The sequence below is a fragment of the Osmerus mordax genome, chromosome 1 (assembly GCF_038355195.1).
Source record: "Osmerus mordax isolate fOsmMor3 chromosome 1, fOsmMor3.pri, whole genome shotgun sequence".
In the NCBI taxonomy this organism is placed as follows: Eukaryota; Metazoa; Chordata; class Actinopteri; order Osmeriformes; family Osmeridae; genus Osmerus; species Osmerus mordax.
In genome coordinates, this window is record NC_090050.1 from 19,313,553 (window position 1) to 19,332,534 (window position 18,982).

An 18,982-nucleotide genomic window follows, 5' to 3' on the forward strand; every position below is an offset into this window, starting at 1 on the left:
CCTTGTTTTTATTGCTATCTCGCTCCAGAGGGGTATTCCAGAAAGCAGGTTATGCGACATACCGGAGTAAGTTAACTCCCCAGCTGACACCCAGAAAGCTCTGGAATACTTAAAGGACATGATTGAGTTTTCTACATTTTACATTTGTAGTCATTTAGCAGACACTCTTATCAAGAGCGACTTACAGTAAGTACAGGGACATTCCCCCCAAAGCAACTACATTTACATTTAGTCATTTAGCAGACGCTCTTATCCAGAGCGACTTACAGTAAGTACAGGGACATTCCCCTGAGACAAGTAGGGTGAAGTGCCTTGCCCAAGGACACAACGTCAGTTGGCATGACCGGGAATCGAACTGGCAACCTTCGGATTACTAGTCCGACTCCCTCACCGCTCAGCCATCTGACTCCCTTCTACATGGAACTAGTAGTTTCTATTATTCGCAGTGTACACAATTCTGTAAATGTCTGGAATGCTGCAGGGTTTAAGGCCTTATTTGGAGATATTTTAGGCAGGTCCTCTGCGGGAGTGCATAGCGTTGCAATCCTCTATGAAGATTAAAGGAGACATGTATTATCTTTAATTCAGTAACTATAGATTTTACTGTACACTTTCTAGACCAAAAACACATTTTTGGTACTAATCCGTTGCCACAGTAAAAAAAGTTTCGAAAGAAAGAAAGAACTTTATAAATAAATAATATGACTAAAGTTTTCTCACTTGCCTCTTTACCGGCAATGGAAATATTAGCATTATACATATCTGAAATCACCTTAAATAATTAAATGATGACAGGAAGTCAATTCTAGAGTTGTCTTACCTGTCTGAGGGTGCCAGGCGTGGTAGAAATAGAGTATAGCATCCAGAAAGGAACCATGAGCGTTGACGAGAGTGTAAGAAACCCACCAATGGCATAGCCCCACCAGGGGTACTCATAGTTGTTGTTAAATTGGACAGGGGTATACTTGACAAGGGAGAAAATAAATGTGGCCTAAGGAGAGAAAACCAGCATAGGTTGAGCATAAAAGGTCTTATGATGCTGATGATGTGTTCAGATGCACACTACCTATTCAGTGTTTATAATCATTTGTATTGTCATCGTATCATAGCTTAAGTATATTATAACTCATTTGTCAGCAAGTAGACTTCCAGCTTGTACAATGGCAGTTAAATAACAGCATACTTAATGTAATATACAACATTTTAAATATCCTATGTATATAATTGCATAGACTTTCACATGATATAAACAGGTTGGAGGTATTGGAGGGGGTTGGAGGGGGTCAGATGGCTGAGCGGTTAGGGAATCGGGCTATTAATCAGAAGGTTGCCGGTTCGATTCCTGGCTGTGAAAAATTATGTTGTGTCCTTGGGCAAGGCACTTCACCCTACTTGCCTCGGGGGGAATGTCCCTGTACTTACTGTAAGTCGCTCTGGATAAGAGCGTCTGCTAAATGAGTAAATGTAAATGTAGTGAATTTTTTCTCATAAAGTATACTTACAATGCAGACAGCTGGTGTGATGTACTGCCAACAATATTTTATGAATGCCAAAGGATGGTAACCAATCATGTCCTTTAAGTTATCGTTTAGGCGGTCTCCACCTTTTAGACATAAATATTCAAAACAGGTTAACAGCTACAAGGTAAATAACGTGTTCTCACACTACAGGCTTGTGACCATGGTATAAGCGGGATAATGCCCTTCGTCACGCCTCCGCATCGTCCATTATCAGGTGATATTGTACACTTCGTCGGGCATTATCCCTTACTTATACCATGGTCTGGGTAAATACTCAAATATGATTGGTTGCAGAGGTGTCCATTATTTTATGATAATGGGCACCTACAATTAGTTCCAGTAAAAATGTCTGTTCACCTTTCAATATTATTCGTGAAAATCTTGATATTGAATTGTGGACAGTGACATGGCTGGTTAGCTAGCTAGTCTTCTTGTAAAACATACTGTCAAATTATATTTGCTGTTTGTGAACTGTAAGCAACGTTATTGCCTTGGTAGTGACCATGGTATAAGCGGGATAATGCATCGTCCATTATTTGATGATAACGGACACCTCATCGGACATTAAGCCTATCCCTTACATAATGGACACCTCGTCTATCATTTGTATTATATCAACATTTTTGTAAAATTCCTGATGAGTGTCGAGAGATAGCTGGATGATTTTTGCATATGAAAAAAGATAATGTTTATTGTAACTAGATAAATCATTAATTATGTTAATATCCAAAGTATTCCATAACCATGAAATGCTTTCTTTTGAGCATATTTTACTCACCATATATCCATCCAATACAAACAGACTGGAAAATGGCAAAGAACAGAAGAGTGCTTCCACTACAAGCGTAATAGTCAAACAGCTGAAACACGTACAGTCCACCCTTCAAAAACAGAAAAGAATGAAGGCACAATTTATAGATATGAAATTCAACTCTCTTAAAACCTCATAATCAGAAAAGTTTGGACTGAAGTCAACCGTTTATATTGGAGTCAATAATAAAGACGTGTGTCTACTGCTTTGTGTGTTGAATGTTAATGTCAGAAGTTGCTTGATTTCTTACTTCTGTGATCATCAGCAGGCCAAGGAGGTAGCTCCCCACACACATGACAAGTAGGAGGAGTTTACGACGGTAACCAAGGCGGAAAAAGGAAGGATACATATCGGAGATAGCTGTGACCAAGGACTCATAATTCACAAACTATGGAGTAAAACATTAGCATTAGTATTATAGTGTTAGAAATGAATTTGACCTTAATTCAAGAATGGTATTTCAGGGCCTAAACCAGAATTTTACAGAAGTGACCATATATTCGCCTATACCTCGCTGTCTAATCCAAGTAAGATGATCATAATGAAGAAAAAAGTAGCCCAGAGCTGAGGTACCGGCATCATGGCCACTGCACGAGGATAGGCAATGAATGCTAAGCCAGGACCTGTAAGTACATAAATCACCTGATTAGCTCAATGTTTTGCCAGGACATAGTGACAATGTATCAAATCATGCACAAACAGCTCAAGTTGGTTGTTAAATATGGAGAGAATGCCTCAGGCAACACTTTACAACACGGTTACATTAAGTACCATGGAACACTTACTACATATCAATACCTATAGTAACAACATTGTAGTTATATAGAAACTGCTACCTAGTTACACTTGATAACAGTTTAGCAGTACATGTTATTACACAAGTTAAACTTGCTATGGGGGAAGATGCAATCTTAATTGGGTGTGCTCAAGCCTTCAGCGAGCACAACCATTGTTCTCTCTCATATATATTTATTTATTTATTGTTATTTATTTTCCCACCCCTAAGGATTCCTCAATATTTGGACTACATAGACAACGCCAGTGTCAAAATGTTCGTCTTGTTAGTGATTGCATTGCTTGTATTTTTATTTACGTTCCGTTGCACGGTTTAGGAGCTTACAACGTTTTTTTGTGGCAAAAAGTGCCTTGTGTGGCAGAAAGGACCTCAGTGCTAGCGTAACGTCACAACCTCAGCACACATTACCCGGCGTCATGGAGCCAACCAGCTAAATAGTTATTTAGCACTAGCGTTGCTACCTGCATATACCTACAGCTGGCAGCTGTGCTCCGTTATGTTCCTAGATTCAGACCTAGCCCCGGTAAATTGTAGAGCAAGCTAACTACTACACTTTTGCTGCAGCTAACTACTAGACTGTGTGGGAATCGCAGGAAATAACCAGTCGAAGGGCGTACAACTATACAGGGTGTTGATATTCACAACCTGGAAACATAGGCTACCCATCTGCAACCAACGCAAGCACACCCCACAATTTCCCCAGAAATTGTACCCTCTCTAGTTGTCAATATGTCTTACCTGATTCAGCCACCATTGAGATGTCAGTACCTTGCTCATAAGCCATGAAACCCAGCACAGAGAAGATGGCAAAACCAGCCACAAAGCTGGTTAAACTGTTTAGGAGGCAGAGGTATATACAGTCCCTGAAATTAAAAACAAAGATAGCCAGTATGACTTACCATTTCAGGGTTTAAGAAAAGTAAGAAAAGATACTACTAAAAGTTCAAAAGGACCTGTAGCAGTTGTTATTATACTTGTTGTAGCTCCCTAAAGCTGTCAAAACACCAGTGCAAAGTCCATAAGAGTAAAATATCTGGCTCCCAGCATCCATCCATACCTACATAGTGATGAAAATTAATGACAGTATTCCTCCATTTTAAAACATCAGTCAGAGCAGTTAGTATTCAATTTTCTTTCAAAACGGTATTACCTGGAAGGTGGAAGACTAGACACACAGGTTTAGTAACCGAGCAGGTCATTCTTACCTGAGGGTCAGCAAGACGGGCTGGGTCAGGATACAGGTAGAACTTAATACCATCTATGGCCCCTGGCAGTGTGAGTCCGCGGACTAGCAACACCCCCAGCATCACATAGGGGAAGGTGGCAGTGAAGTAAACCACCTGAGAGAGAACCAGTTTTGAATCTGGTCTTGCACATCCAATACATCACTAGTATTCATGGTAAACACTTGCCTTACCTTTCCTGTTGACTTCACTCCATTCCAGACACAGAAGTAACAGATGATCCAGCACAGTAGGAGACACAGAGCCAGTTCCCAACGAATATTTCCTATCTCCTCAATTCCTCCTGATAAACCCAATATCTTTCTCCTGTAAGTACATAAGTAAATGCCTGTAAATAAAGCATACGTTTAAAGAAGGCATTTATGTCTTTGAATGCAACAGAAAAAGGGCAAAGTCACTTACTCCCAGAATTCTACGTCCGATGATTTTGTCTTCCCAAGGAGATGATCTGTGTTATTTTTGCCATGTTCAAAGCAGTTGTCTTTTGGTAAATCAAAGGATTGAGATCTTAATTGTTATTTTTTTTAAATCATCACACAAAACCAGAAAGGAATCATGCACAGTTTAGCACACAATTTTAAACTTCAGAAACTAGCATTTCGATGCAACCTGTAAACACAGGATACATTACAGTGCATATATAATTACCTGTATTCCAACTGTTTTGACAGCTAGCCCAGGGAAGTTCAGAGCTGAAGGAAGAGAACAGGTAGAGGGATGCCCAAGCCAGAATGATGATGTAATACACCCCAGAGTATAAAACAACAACTTGACTTCCATAACCCAAGCCTATTAAAAGTTAATAAAGCCATGGGGTTAGAAAATATACAAGACTGCATTACTTAAGTATTACTGCAAAAGCACAAAATCTTATTATCTTTCCTGTCACATAAATGCATCCAGGATGTGAGACTTGACACTGAGACACATTTGTAGAGTGCCACTGAGATGTAACATATTCTTTAATATTAGAGTGTTCCAGGTTCTGCACCATTAGATCCCCATGTGTTCACCCCCCAACAATATCAAATTTTCAGTGTTACCTTCAGGTTTATTGTCACTGTGCATATTTCTTTCTGATTAACTTAGAGACTGATTAACTTAGAAAAAGAAGATCTGTATAAATAGGTTTGTGAAAATGTGCCATATTGTGTGGTTGTTGTCAGTGTCAGAAATAGAAATAATTTACTGTATAAATACCTTCAAATAGTGGGCAAATTTTCCTCCAACAAGTGATTCCACCCTGACTGGTGAACTGACCCAAAGATGTCTCCAAGAGGAAGAGAGGAATTCCGCAGGTGAACAAGAATAAGACATAGGGTACGAAGAAAGCCCCTTTTGAATAAAACATTGATGTTTGTTTCAGTCCAACTGTAACTGGTTTTAAAATATGGGTGGTATGATAGTAATGTTAACACATTTAATCCCACTCTTATAACTTCAGAGTGTACTGGAGGAGCAAAAAATATATATCTGATTCACTTATGAAGTCACTTGTTGCATTTCTGAAATGTTTGTGCACAGATTCTCTCTTATTTTTATCAAAACAATATTGAAAAGCATAATAGGACCCCACTTAGGGCTGAGTCCTGCAAGACTATCTGTGGTAAACCAGTTGAACCCCCATACTACAGTATCACATGCACATACAATGTCAGGGCTGTTTTCCCTTACACACAAAACCAAGTGTCCCTGATTTGGCGCTATCTGTTGCTATCCTATAGGTTACACAACCGGAACTGTGATTGGATTAACAATTTTTTACTCTGACCCTTCTTGGTGTATCATAAATGTGTCAATTGCTTAACACAGTAGACTGGAATTCTTTTTTCCAGTGATTTAGCGATAGTCAGTTGCTCAGGAGATAGTTGCACACAAATTTGTAATTCAACTTTAAAGATATGTCAGACAGAGTGGTGGGCTCACCTCCTCCATTTTTGTAGCATAGGTAAGGAAACCGCCAGACATTACCCAGACCAATGATGTTTCCAGAGATTGCCAGCAAAAATTCTATTTTACTGCTCCATTGACCCCTCTCTTGTAGTTTGGGTTCAGGGGTCACCAGCCGGCCCGCAAGACTCATCAACTTTGTCTTCACCAGTGATTCATTCATGTCAGCCTTGGGGGCGGGGAAATTCAGGACCAGGTGTGTCATTAGTTTTGTTAATCTTTCTGCTATCTATTAGGCCGTATATAAACCTTATTCTTGCAATGCTTTATGTAAATAAAGAGTCAGGTGGCTGAGCGGTTAGGGAAGCGGGCTAGTGATCTGAAGGTTGCCAGTTCGATTCCCGGCTGTGCCCAATGACGTTGTGTCCTTGGGCAAGGCACTTCATCCTACTTGCCTCGGGGAGAATGTCCCTGTACTTACTGTAAGTCGCTCTGGATAAGAGCGTCTACTAAATGTAAATGTGCAAAATGTGTTACAACTACTGCATTTTTGGCTCTTGGTACTTGACCCAAGATGTGTTCAATGTGTCAGAAACCATCTCTTGTTTTCAGAACATTAAGTTAAAAATTAAAGCTACTGTACCCCAGATAACAAGAAACATAAATCACAGCATTAATGATTCCCCTAAGGTCTTACAGAGGTACTGTGTCACAGCCTGTTCAGAACATTATTGGTGTATTCATAACATTCCCCTGTCTTTCAGAGGTCACTGCCTACAGGTGGATTCATAACATTCCCTATTTTAGAGGCAGTGATGACGATTTCAGTAAGTGCTAATGAAGGGGTCTTGCTTTTAGTTAACACAAAAACAATGTTTAACTGAAAAAAGTTGAAGAAAATGTTTGTGCTCGCCAAAATCAGTTTTAGTCGAAAACCTTTAGAAAAAGTATCTATACTACTATTTTATAAGGTGGTTTAAGACCACTTTAAGATTAAGATTTCTTACAGACATTCATTTACAGTTTTTAACAGTAGCCTACTAAGAGGTGTCCACGCCAATGCATATATCGAGATCAATAGTACTAGTTACCTGTGGTTGTTTTCCTGGACTTCTTTAACACCCTTTGGCCGGCTTTATAAACACAAGTTTATTCAAACACTGAACGTGGACCTGCGTGTGGACAAACTAGCCAACTAGAATTAAAAGGCAACTACCGAAACCAAACTTGAGCTAAATGGAGGGATCGAGTTCAACTGGTTTTTTGTTTAAGAAACAGTAGGCTACTGGTATCGAGTTTCAAACAGAACAATTGAGTATAGGACATTCAAATAGGATACTTGGGAATAAGAGAGTGGTCTGTGATGGGTCGTTCGCGATTTGAGTAAGAGGTTGAGCTGGCTCGCATATCTGAAGAGCCGACTCTATTTTTTATAGATTAATATAGCCTGTAGAAATTAAATGATTATTTAATAATGAAATAATGAATGATTTGAATTGTATTTAAAATAATTGACTAATTCAAAGAACAACAACAAAATAATTATTTAGGGCTAAAGGCGCACAAACATTCGTTTCGACTGTCTGATCAGCCTCACATTCTGTTTCTGTCAATCATACACGCGGTGTCAACCAATTATACTGCATGAGAGAGGGCCGAGCCAACTCACACACACAGTCAGACGAGTAGTCGAAACTCGGAGGAGAGCCATAGCAAATCAATGCATTTTTTAAGACTTTGTGGTTAAGGTAGAGTATGATTTAATTTAATAATTTAATTAGAATTGTTTCACACCTATCATAGTCAGTCATAGTTAAAACATTCATTTTTTAAAGAGCCGTTTGGGAGCCAAAAGAGCCGGCTCTTTTTAGTGAGCTGAGTCAAACGAGCCATTTTACTCATCCTGTTAAGTAAGTAAGTCAGTAAGTAAGACTTTATTTATATAGCACTTTTCATACAAGAATTGCAGCTCAAAGTGCTTTAAGAAGAGAGCCTCATTGCATGAGAGGTAAAGCACATTTAAGTTCAAAAAACTTTTTTGCCTTCCAAAGTAAAATTTCTATGATCAAAGTTTTTGGATTGTTGTGTCTGAACAGTTATAGACAAACATTTCACACATGTTTTAGTGCTTTGGTAAGCTACACAATAAGTCTATATAGCTAGCATGATTTTAGCTCAAAACTGCTGGATGATGCATTTTTGATGCAAGCCACCTCCCTGAAATGAGTCTCTGCAGGTTGGGATGTCTGTGATGTGCTCATGTGGCGCAATAGTCTTATAGAAAATCGGCCTTTGATGTTGTAAAATAACTTAAAATGAGTAATTTTGTATTGAATTTATCTAGCTTGTATATAGCATCACAGTTTCTGAGATGAAAATATACTGTTTTACTTCAATAATCAATGGCACAATTTACCCCAATGTATTCTCTCTAAAGGCACAACTTACCCCGCACCGGGGGCAAGTTGTGCCACGAGACCACTTTTTTTCAGAAAGCTATATTTCTTAAATACTATATTTCACATCCATAGTGATTGTTCCCAGGGATGCACCACATCCTGAAATATATGTACATATTTTAATTGGAAGCATTACTGTCATGGCCTTGCTTTAAAGTCACTTTAAGTCAATTCTGGCACAACTCACCCCATTCTCCCTATGCATTTAGCAGACGCTTTTAATCCAAAGCGACTTCCAAAAGAGAGTTTTACAAAAGTGCATAGGTCACTGATCATAACAACGAGATAGCCCCAAACATTGCAGGTAGCCAAAACATGAAGCATACATTGTGAAAACTAAATAAGTCCCAAAGGGAAGAACCATAAGAGCATGTAGTTGAACAAGTTACAATTAAACAATTTAACAACATGAACCTCAAAAGTGCAAGAGTGTACCTGTGGGAAAAAGCAAGCAACAAAAATATATTACACAGCAAGTACAATAGTTTTAAGTCAGTTACAACTAACCAACAAGAGCAACAAGACTCTCAATAAGAGTCATTGGGATCCTGAAACATCAGGTCCAGCCTATCATTCCTAAGTGCCGTTGTACTCCCGGAACAGGTGCGTCTTGAGCCTTTTCTTGAAGGTGGGGAGACAGTCAGTGTCTCTGATGGAGGTGGGGAGTTGATTCCACCAGTATTAAACATAGATAAACACAGCTCTATTTGAACATTTCAGGGATGTAGGAGGTGGAAGAAAAGAGATTTCCTATGTGCTTATGCTGATCACAATAGCCATTTCCTTATCAACTGTTCATACAGCCAACACTGTTTTTCATACCTGCCGAATAAGAACACCCCAATAATGCAGGAATGTGGACAATCTGGATGGCAAGTTACCTCTATCAAAACATTCAAATAGCCTATCTTGTTGTGATCTAGTCTCACTCAATAGTATATTTGGTCATCCAATTCGCTAGGTGCCGCTGTCAGATAAATCTAGGGTCCTAGAACTGCGGTCCTAAAACTGCGGTCCTGATACTGCAGCTCTCCGGCTCTGCAGGCACATACTATTGCAACACCGGAATTCCCATAGTGGTCTGTTCTCTGACCATGGTCGCTGACGACAACTGGTTACTACCACTAGGGGCACTGAAGCTGTCCGGACCATTTCTCAGTGGTCCGTTGTGTCCGTTGCGTCTTCTACTAAAGAACCGAGAAACATGCAGTGTTGAAGAGATAATATAGGCCTATGGATTACAGGTAAAATAAAAGCTAGTAGTTGCTGCCCTATGGTGTTCGGAAGTAATAACACCTCCAATCATTGCACCTCTCTCCAATGGCAGCAAAAATAAAATTCAAAACATTATCTCACTGATTTGCTTCCATGGGTTTGAGGTCTCAAAGTGACGAAATGACAGTCGTATTTTGTGTTGTCAACACGGGTAGCAATAGCAACGTCGTTACAATATCACGAATCTGTGAACTTGGTTAAAATCCAAATATTAACATGTCAGACCCAACTACCTTTACTTTTCCCATGTTTTTTTCTTTATTGTTTTTTGCAGTTAGAGATGGCTCATCTCTCCCCTTGGCATGGCTTATCCCAGTTTCCCCTATGCTACATGGATAATAATGTTGACTGAATAATGTAAGTGTAACGGGGGTGTAAGAGAAATGGTCTTGCTCCGCCAGGGCCGTCGTTCGCTGCCATCGGGAGTGGAACCTGCCACCTCTGGACTGCCAAGCGCAACCACTACAAACTACGTCAACTAGCTCTTCGTTGACGTGAGTGGCTTCTTACATACCTGAGGAGTGAGTTTCACTGATTCACACTGGTTACATAAGGAAGCTAGGTTGTATGGCATAAAACTTAATCCAATTTATTTTTTGTTCTTAGAGGATTATTTTCACAAAGATGTTGAGGCTGGACTAACTTTCGGAGAGATTATGTATTCAATGTATGTATTCAGCTCTATTTGAACATTTCAGGGATGTAGGAGGTGGAAGAAAAGAGATTTCCTATGTGCTTATGCTGATCACAATAACCATTTCCTTATCAACTGTTCATACAGCCAACACTGTTTTTCATACCTGCCGAATAAGATCACCCCAATAATGCAGGAATGTGGACAATCTGAATGGCAAGTTACCTCTTGTTGTGATCTAGTCTCACCAGTATAACGAATTGTTTGAAAAGGGTAGTAAGTCTAACACGTCTGCAGACTCATGCTGACAGAAAAACTTGAAGAAACACTTTATGGGAAATTATGGAAAAACCTGACAAAGGATTAGAAGAATTGCTACAAGGCTGCAGTTCATCCTCAGGCAATAAAGACTGGTGAGAGGACAACATTTTACAGTACTGCTTTAACAGTTTCAATGTTCCATCAATTTGTATTACTAGTTCATGTATTAGCTGCAATATTGATCTGACTGTTTTTGCTGTCTTATCTAAATATCAGTTGCTTGGTAATTAAATTAATATTTAAAGTTGTCACTATGGACAATACTTTTAGACAAAATGTACAGTTATTCCAACAACAAAAAACTTTTAAAAAATCATATTTTACAGTAATTTGATAACCTTAAAGATCTTGTACTTTTCAGCATAGTTCTTTCTCAATACTAACCAAAATCATTTTCAGACCCTTTTCAGTCCCTTTCACTCTTTGTTGTCCTCTTTGCCTTTTGCTTGCTGTGATTTCCTCCTGTAACACTTTTTCCACATTGAAGTATTTTAGCTATTTAGCATGCATCTGCTAAAGTAGGTCTACTGTATGTAATAAGTATTTTCTACGCGTTTTCAACTTCCTGTTTATCCATCACTTAATAAACATTGACACAAGGTCTATATCATGAAACAAAAAGGAATATTCCTGCTGGCCTCATTCACCAATCCTCTTCCTCTCATAGTTGGGAGTGTTTCCTTGTTTCATAAGCTCCGCCTCAAGCCTGATATGCACACCCTTACTGAACACTCACTCACACACGCACGCACACTAATATTTAATCCTCCACATGGGCTCAATCGTAGCTCGAGCTGGGGAGAAAGTTTGGCATGGAGACATTGTAGGTCTAGGTTTGTTTCCACTGAAAGGGACCAACACACATTTTCTGCAAGAGCAAAATGGAAAAATAGAACACAGCCGCAAGCTTCAGAACTGCAGCTTCCTCCTTAAGGTACTACCTGTTTATCTTATTTTCTCTCCCTTAAGCAGCTCTTTTGATACTTATTACTTTATGTATTTCACTGTATAGGCAGTGACAACAAAATTAGCAAATCTAGTCCTGTAAATCAAATGACAAGGACCTATGCTCAGCCATTTAGGATTGAAGGGGTGCCTCAACTGCTGTAGCACTTGTTATAGCTGCTGAATGTAGGCCAAAGGTTACAGACTGAATGCTCCGTGCCACAATGAGAGCAGGGATGTCTTCCTGTTTTGTGTTACACCACAGGCAAACTGTTTGCATATAAACATACAATTAAATGTTTCTTTTACAGACATTTACATGCTATAGAAAAATCTAAATATCTGTGTTTGGAATAAAATTTATTCATAAATGATTCATGATTGCATATGATCATAGTGTAAGATTTATCAGGCTTCAATTGTTTTCAAACGTCCCTCAATGAGATGTATGGACAGCAGTAATGTACTTACCAAATAAGATATGTGGTAAGGAGATCATTTTACACCTACTTAAACACTTACACTTAGATTGAAAGTGCTTCATATGCTAAACGTACACAAAGAAAAAAACTGAAAGTACAATGAAATGGTATTCAGAATAGAATTTATCATATTTTCCAATCTTCATCCCACTTCCACAACTTTCAAAGCAAAGAACAAAAGCTTCATTGATGACACAAATACCCTTGTCCCAAAGCAGTGCAGCTGTGCTGTAGGTCTGCTAGTCATATTTTGAACATGAGCTCACATTGTTTAGCAGTTTGAACAATACTCACTTCAAATCATATAACAGTGGAATTCTTGTTATTCTTGTTCCTGGGCCTGCATAAGTGTTTAAAATATTTTGTTTCAGCGGAATTGCGAGTGTCACTGAGAATCTCCATGAGCATGAGATGATGTTTAAACTGGAGCCCCAGGACTTGAGTACAGTCCACCCAGCCCCAAGCCCCCAAACACGAGGCCAGTGGTCCAGCAAGTTAGAGTTCCTCCTGGCCGTAGCAGGACAAATCATAGGCCTGGGTAATGTGTGGAGATTTCCATACCTGTGCTACAAAAACGGAGGGGGTGAGTTTAGTTTGTTGTTGATTATTTAAATGGATTTTGTACTTAAGCTTGTGTCATTTCAAATCATTTGTGCAAAGTAACAGAATTCTTATGTGGTTCAGCATAAAGTAATGCAACAAATCCTGGTGGCGTGCTGAAGTTGTGCTATACTTTTGTTTCTGATTTGTGAATAGTAATTTGTTCTATTCCTAAGGGGTGTTCTTCATTCCTTATACACTCTTCCTCTTCACTTGTGGCATTCCACTGTTTCTCCTGGAGACATCCTTGGGCCAGTACACCACACAGGGGAGCATCACCTGTTGGCGGAAAATATGCCCTCTCTTTGAAGGTAACAATGGAACACTAAGGGGCGAATAAGTGGGGAAGTGGACGGGAAGTGTGCTCTGGATAAAAGCGTCTGCTAAAAAAATGACTAAATGTTTGATGAATGTGTAATTTTCTGTACCAGGGGGTGAAATCCTTGCCAAAACATGACATACTCAGTTAAATTCCCATGTAAGATTAAAACCCAACAATACATGGCTGGCAAGTCTTCTTTAACAAAGATTAACAATAAGTTACTTTATATAGAAAAAAATATATCATTGATTTAAGTCTTGTATCAGCTTAAACTGTATTACATGGGCCCACACTATTACATCAGTTATTACTTTTTGAGGGAATGTCTGTAGGACATACATTTACAGCCTTTGTGCACATCAATGATTTATCTGAATGTGGGATTTTAATAGAGAACTACATCCTTTGTAGTTACAGCTTAACTGGGTGAAAGCATTTTGATTGCGTGACAAATTTCCCTTTAAACAATTAAAATACCAAATTGTATTGGAATCATTTGGTGTAGTCATTTGGTCTAAGTAAGAAAAATGTTCATCAGTTTTGACATGTTCTTTTGTACTTGATAGAGTTTAAATATCACTGGGTATGTTCTCAAATATGTACTTTTCCTTTTTAGGCCTGGGATATGGAAGCCAAGTGGTTGTTCTGTATTCCAGCATTTATTACATCATCATACTGGCCTGGGCATTCTTCTACCTGTTTTCTTGTTTTGAGCCTGAACTCCCATGGGCTAGTTGTAAAAACAGCTGGAACACAGGTATATTAATAGGGATTTGCACTTGGTTATCCTCATAGAAATCGAGTTGTAAAGTTTCCTAATCATTAAACAATTGATCAATTGAACAATTGTTATGAACAGGGAATTGCGTTGAGTTTGACCGAAGTATTGGCCATCTAAATTGGACCACAGAAGAGAATGCAACATCGCCAGTTAGGGAGTTCTGGGAGTAAGTCTACAAGATATAACAAGTTAATCCATTTGCTCAATTTAAATGAATATGTGTGAAGCACAAACAGAGTATCCTACATTGTCATTTGGAATTGTAACTGACACTATGCTTTACAGAAGAAGAGTTTTGAATCTCACAAGCAGCATTCATGAGCTTGGCAGCATACGGTGGGAGCTGGCACTTTGTCTTCTGTTGTCCTGGATCATCTGTTACTTCTGTGTCTGGAAGGGAGTGAAGTCAACAGGAAAGGTAAGGCAGGCCATGAATAATAGTGATGTATTGGATGTGCAAGACCGGACTCAAAACTGGTTCTCTCTCAGGTGGTTTACATCACTGCCACCTTCCCCTATGTGATGCTGGGGGTGTTGCTAGTCCGCGGACTCACACTGCCAGGGGCCATAGATGGTATTAAGTTCTACCTGTATCCTGACCCAGCCCGTCTTGCTGACCCTCAGGTAAGAATGACCTGCTCGGTTACTAAACCTGTGTGTCTAGTCTTCCACCTACACATCCACACATTCTTGGGCACATAGAGGGCTCCAGGTTGTGAAGAGGTCTGACCATTGATCAGTTAACAATTAAAGATAGTGATTACTTTATGACTTCTATACTGTTTGAAATGTTCTGAATATAATTAACAATGTTTGAGCTATACCTTGCAATATTAATCTCATGAGCACATAACCCTTGGTTATGTCCAGGAGAGAAATATTCCTATCTATTAATTATGTTTCTTGAATCATTATACTGTTTTATTATGCCTGTATAGCCTTAAGTTGGGTTTTTGTAAGAAGCGACTCGGAAATGCCTGCGACACTAGGGTAGATCAGAGGTCACAATATTACCAAAGTGTATAATGCCATGCAACTTTGAATAAGGAAAATAGAAGGAGTGACAAGGCCATTTCTAGGAGCCCTATCTAAAGACCTAAACAAAAGCTATCTGGCATTCTGTGTCCTTTTTCAGAGCCTGTGAGGGCAATGTTAATCATATTGTATCCTCCCATATTGTGATACAATATACTCTCTTGATTTCCTGTATTCATTGTCCAGTCTTCTTTGATACCCAACTTGAGTGTACCAGACACCTGCACCACACATTTGTGTAATAAATACATTGATTTTGTCTTGAACTCATCTTAACAATTCCTTTCATTGACTTGGTACTTTCAGATTAATTGGGTATTATCTAATATGTCTTCAGTTGATAATGTATCTAAGCTGTTAGACTTTAATCATTGTCTGTCACTTGGTCTTGCAGGTGTGGATGGATGCTGGAACACAAATATTTTATTCTTATGCTATTTGCATTGGGTGCCTTACTGCTCTTGGCAGCTACAATAAGTACAACAACAACTGTTACAAGTGAGTGAAGAGGTCATGGTGAAGAGGAGCGGAAAGAGAATATACAATATATAATGTATACAATATGGTCCTAATAAATGACTGATTGTCTTTCTCAGGGATTGTGTGTACCTGTGCCTTCTTAACAGCGGAACCAGCTTTGTTGCTGGCTTTGCTATCTTCTCTGTGCTGGGATTCATGGCGTACGAGCAGGGAAGTGACATATCAACAGTGGCTGAGTCAGGTCAGAGTAAAGATATACAAGACAAATGCATCAGCTATCAATAAACCATCAGGACTAACATGAAATGCATGCATGGTTGTTACAAAATGTACTCAGGAAACTCATGCACACTTGTTCACATGTTTTTTTTTACCTCAGGTCCTGGCCTTGCATTTATTGCGTATCCTCGTGCAGTGGCCATGATGCCAGTACCTCAGCTTTGGGCCATTCTTTTCTTCATTATGATCATCTTACTTGGGTTAGACAGTCAGGCAAGTACTGAAATCTCTTCAATTCACAGAAGTTAGTTAGTTGACAGTTAAGTTTATTCTCTGTTTCAGTTTGTAGGTCTGGAGGCTCTGATTACAGCTATCTCAGACATGCATCCTTCCTTCTTTCATGTTGGGCATCGGCGTAAACTCCTACTCCTTGGTATTAGTTCAGGGTGCTTCTTCATTGGCCTGGTGATGGTCACAGAGGTAGGAAATCATCTTTGTTGTATTACAATCATACATTGATTTAGCATCCAAAGCGACACATGGAGGGATTTGAACATGCAACCTCCTTATCTACTGTCAAGTGTTGTACCGCTTTATCACCCATAGCTCATTATAATTGAGTAATCATAAAAGCATATCAATTGTAACCAACAACTTGAAAGTTACAATTGAGACAAAAATGAGACAACAACTGAGACATGTGACAAAGAAACATTTTCAAGTGTTGGTGTCCTTTTAACATTTGTTTGATCTTATGCTTCTACCTCCTCCACATCCTGGCCTGTGTAGGGTGGCCTCTACGTCTTCCAGGTGTTTGATTACTATGCTTGCAGTGGGATGACTCTGCTTCTCTTCGCTATACTGCAGTCTCTGTGTGTCGGTTGGATTTACGGTGAGTTTTAAATCCACATCAAAAGTCTGTATAGTTAGTGTTGTAGCTCTCAGTATGTTAATGGTCAATCTATTGATGTTTATAATTCCCTCTCCTCACTGTAACGTCTACTCCACAGGCTCAGAACATTTCTATGATAACATTGAGGACATGATTGGGTATCGACCTTTCCCCTTGATTAAGCACTTGCTGAAGTATGTAACTCCAATTATATGCATGGTGAGTATTACAGTATTACTCAATTCAAATCAATTAAATGCATGCCTCGACAGAAGTTGCACAACATCTGTTAAAGTTTATGTTAATGTTTTTTTTTTACTATTTGTGAAATACATACAGTACTGTGCAGAAGTAAATATTTTTTACATGAATATTGTCTTATATATTCATATTGTATTATATCATGTATGTATATTATATTATTATTTTTTGCCTAAGACTTTTGCACAATACTGTACATATATAAATTGAACACTATTATACTGTATAGGTAAATTATGTTTACAACCACTCTTATTTCAGGCAACGTTTGTCTTCTCCTTGGTCAAGTACACTCCTCTCAAGTTCAACAACAAAACTGAATATCCATGGTGGGGCTATGCCCTTGGCTGGTGGTTCACTCTCTCCTCAACACTCTTGGTTCCTCTCTGGATGATCTACGTTATCAGTGTCACTCCTGGAACACTGAGACAGGTACTGAGTGGGGGATCTATCCCTTTTGGCTTGTAGCTAAATTAGATAGAAGACTGTCCATTTTCCAAATGCATTTTGTTTGCTGTTTTCAGTTAATTTACCCTGTTGCTTGAACATGATAATACTAGTCGATTTTCTCACTAAAAATCTGTTCTCTTCTGCTTCAGAGAATCTCAATCCTCTGCACTCCATCAATGGATCTTCCCTTGACAAAGTCACAAAAGAAAGTCTTTCTAGATGAATCTGACCAGCTTAAGTCTAGACCTTTATGTGGAGACACAGGTCTATGAGCATTCACACATTCAGACATTCAGACGTATGGAAGAGCTAGTACTGTAATCACTTAGCACACAATACTAAGCAGCCAGAACATGCCACTATATTTGACCTGACGTTGAAGTGAAGGACATGTGTCCTGACTTTACAGCACGGTGTGTTGGGGTATTGTTAGATTAATCTAAAGTAGTGTTTCCCCTGAAACAAACTTGCTCAATACTGTACTACAGACATTGGATATATACTTAATTTTATTGTGACTAGTAAAGGGTAAATATTATTGTACTTATCGGTCTTCTCAGTGGAAGGTTGAAAAAGCTTTAGTGAAGTTGCAAGGTCACATATGCCAAACTCTGACAGGTTGTGCTTTAACCAGTTCCAATAATTTTTAACACAGGGACATAGGAGAGGGTCAGACATTGTGTGATCATTGTGTGAACTGTATTCACAGTTCTCTGAGTCTGTTAATTCATCAGCAAGCTTAAAATCTTCTTTAACTGTAAGATGATATTTGAGTATCCAAATTGTATTGCTTCACATATATTGTTTTTTGTCTGAAGTATGGCATTGAGGGGTTTCCTTTGTACAGAAAACAATTATGGGCAACAGTTTCTAAATGTGAAGTGTGGTATAATAATGCACAGTATACATTTTTGATGTTGATGTAAGAAATAAAAATGCATTTTTCTGTAATCAAATGCAATAATAATTTTTCTAAATGGATTGAACCACAACTTCTATATGGTCAATTCGCTGGGTTTTTCCCATTTTACAGTTTAAAGTGTTATGTATCCGTATCATTAAAGCTTTTCAAACATTTACAACAACAAAAAATATCAAAAAGATTTTGGGGGGGTTCACTTGTAAAAGCGATTTAGCTCTGTTGGGCCTCATGTTAAGCTTTTGTTTGAATCTCAAACTCAGCAACACATTTGAGTCCAACCTGAGTGTTGATTACAGCAGGCTTGTACTGTATGTAGCTTACTCAATAATAGAAAAGGCACAGAGTAGTTGTCTAAGCTTAAGCATGTGTGTGATGTTTTGCAAAAAGCCCATTTCAGAGTATCTCCTTGTTCATTAAATATAAATGTGTTGCATCCTCATCTCTCTCCACTGGCTACCTATCATGGCCCGTATCAGATTCAAGACCCTGGTATTGACCTTCCGAGCAGTGAACGGGACTGCACCCGTCTACATCAAGTCTCTCCTGCAGCCTTACACCCCCACCCGTCACCTACGGTCTTCTTCAGACAACCGCCTGGTGGTCCCACCGCTCAAGACCGCCCGGTCCCAACACAAGCTCTTCT

General features: G+C 39.0%; 2 protein-coding genes across 2 annotated transcripts; one reads left to right on the top strand and one right to left on the bottom strand.

Annotated features, from left to right (window-relative positions):
* Nucleotides 1–413: 413 nt before the first annotated feature.
* slc6a22.2 (solute carrier family 6 member 22, tandem duplicate 2) lies at nt 414–6,484 on the bottom strand. The gene is made up of 14 exons (XM_067229407.1): nt 6,298–6,484; nt 5,572–5,706; nt 5,020–5,160; nt 4,774–4,852; nt 4,545–4,677; nt 4,333–4,467; nt 4,081–4,184; nt 3,866–3,990; nt 2,842–2,954; nt 2,582–2,719; nt 2,299–2,401; nt 1,503–1,603; nt 821–991; nt 414–548 (listed from the first exon to the last, which is right to left on the bottom strand). Exons 1-14 carry the CDS (start codon nt 6,482–6,484, stop codon nt 414–416), a joined length of 1,800 nt encoding a protein of 599 aa, XP_067085508.1.
* A 5,207-nt stretch (nt 6,485–11,691) lies between these two features.
* LOC136948016 (sodium- and chloride-dependent GABA transporter 2-like) lies at nt 11,692–18,516 on the top strand. The gene is made up of 15 exons (XM_067242275.1): nt 11,692–11,884; nt 12,749–12,960; nt 13,154–13,288; nt 13,916–14,056; nt 14,159–14,246; nt 14,366–14,498; nt 14,570–14,704; nt 15,510–15,613; nt 15,712–15,836; nt 15,975–16,087; nt 16,157–16,294; nt 16,604–16,706; nt 16,825–16,925; nt 17,229–17,399; nt 17,567–18,516. Exons 2-15 carry the CDS (start codon nt 12,789–12,791, stop codon nt 17,687–17,689), a joined length of 1,782 nt encoding a protein of 593 aa, XP_067098376.1. The 5' UTR covers nt 11,692–11,884; nt 12,749–12,788; the 3' UTR covers nt 17,690–18,516.
* Nucleotides 18,517–18,982: the final 466 nt, after the last annotated feature.

Coding starts and splice junctions, on each gene's coding strand:
- slc6a22.2 (XM_067229407.1), bottom strand. CDS start 6,484: ATGAATGAATCACTGGTGAAGACAAAGTTGATGAGTCTTGCGGGCCGG. Junction 5,161..5,571: donor AATTTGCCCACTATTTGAAG/GTATTTATACAG, acceptor AACTTTTAATAG/GCTTGGGTTATGGAAGTCAA. Junction 3,991..4,080: donor TATAATAACAACTGCTACAG/GTCCTTTTGAAC, acceptor TTTTAATTTCAG/GGACTGTATATACCTCTGCC.
- LOC136948016 (XM_067242275.1), top strand. CDS start 12,789: ATGATGTTTAAACTGGAGCCCCAGGACTTGAGTACAGTCCACCCAGCC. Junction 16,088..16,156: donor TACTTGGGTTAGACAGTCAG/GCAAGTACTGAA, acceptor TCTCTGTTTCAG/TTTGTAGGTCTGGAGGCTCT. Junction 16,707..16,824: donor GTGTGTCGGTTGGATTTACG/GTGAGTTTTAAA, acceptor TCTACTCCACAG/GCTCAGAACATTTCTATGAT.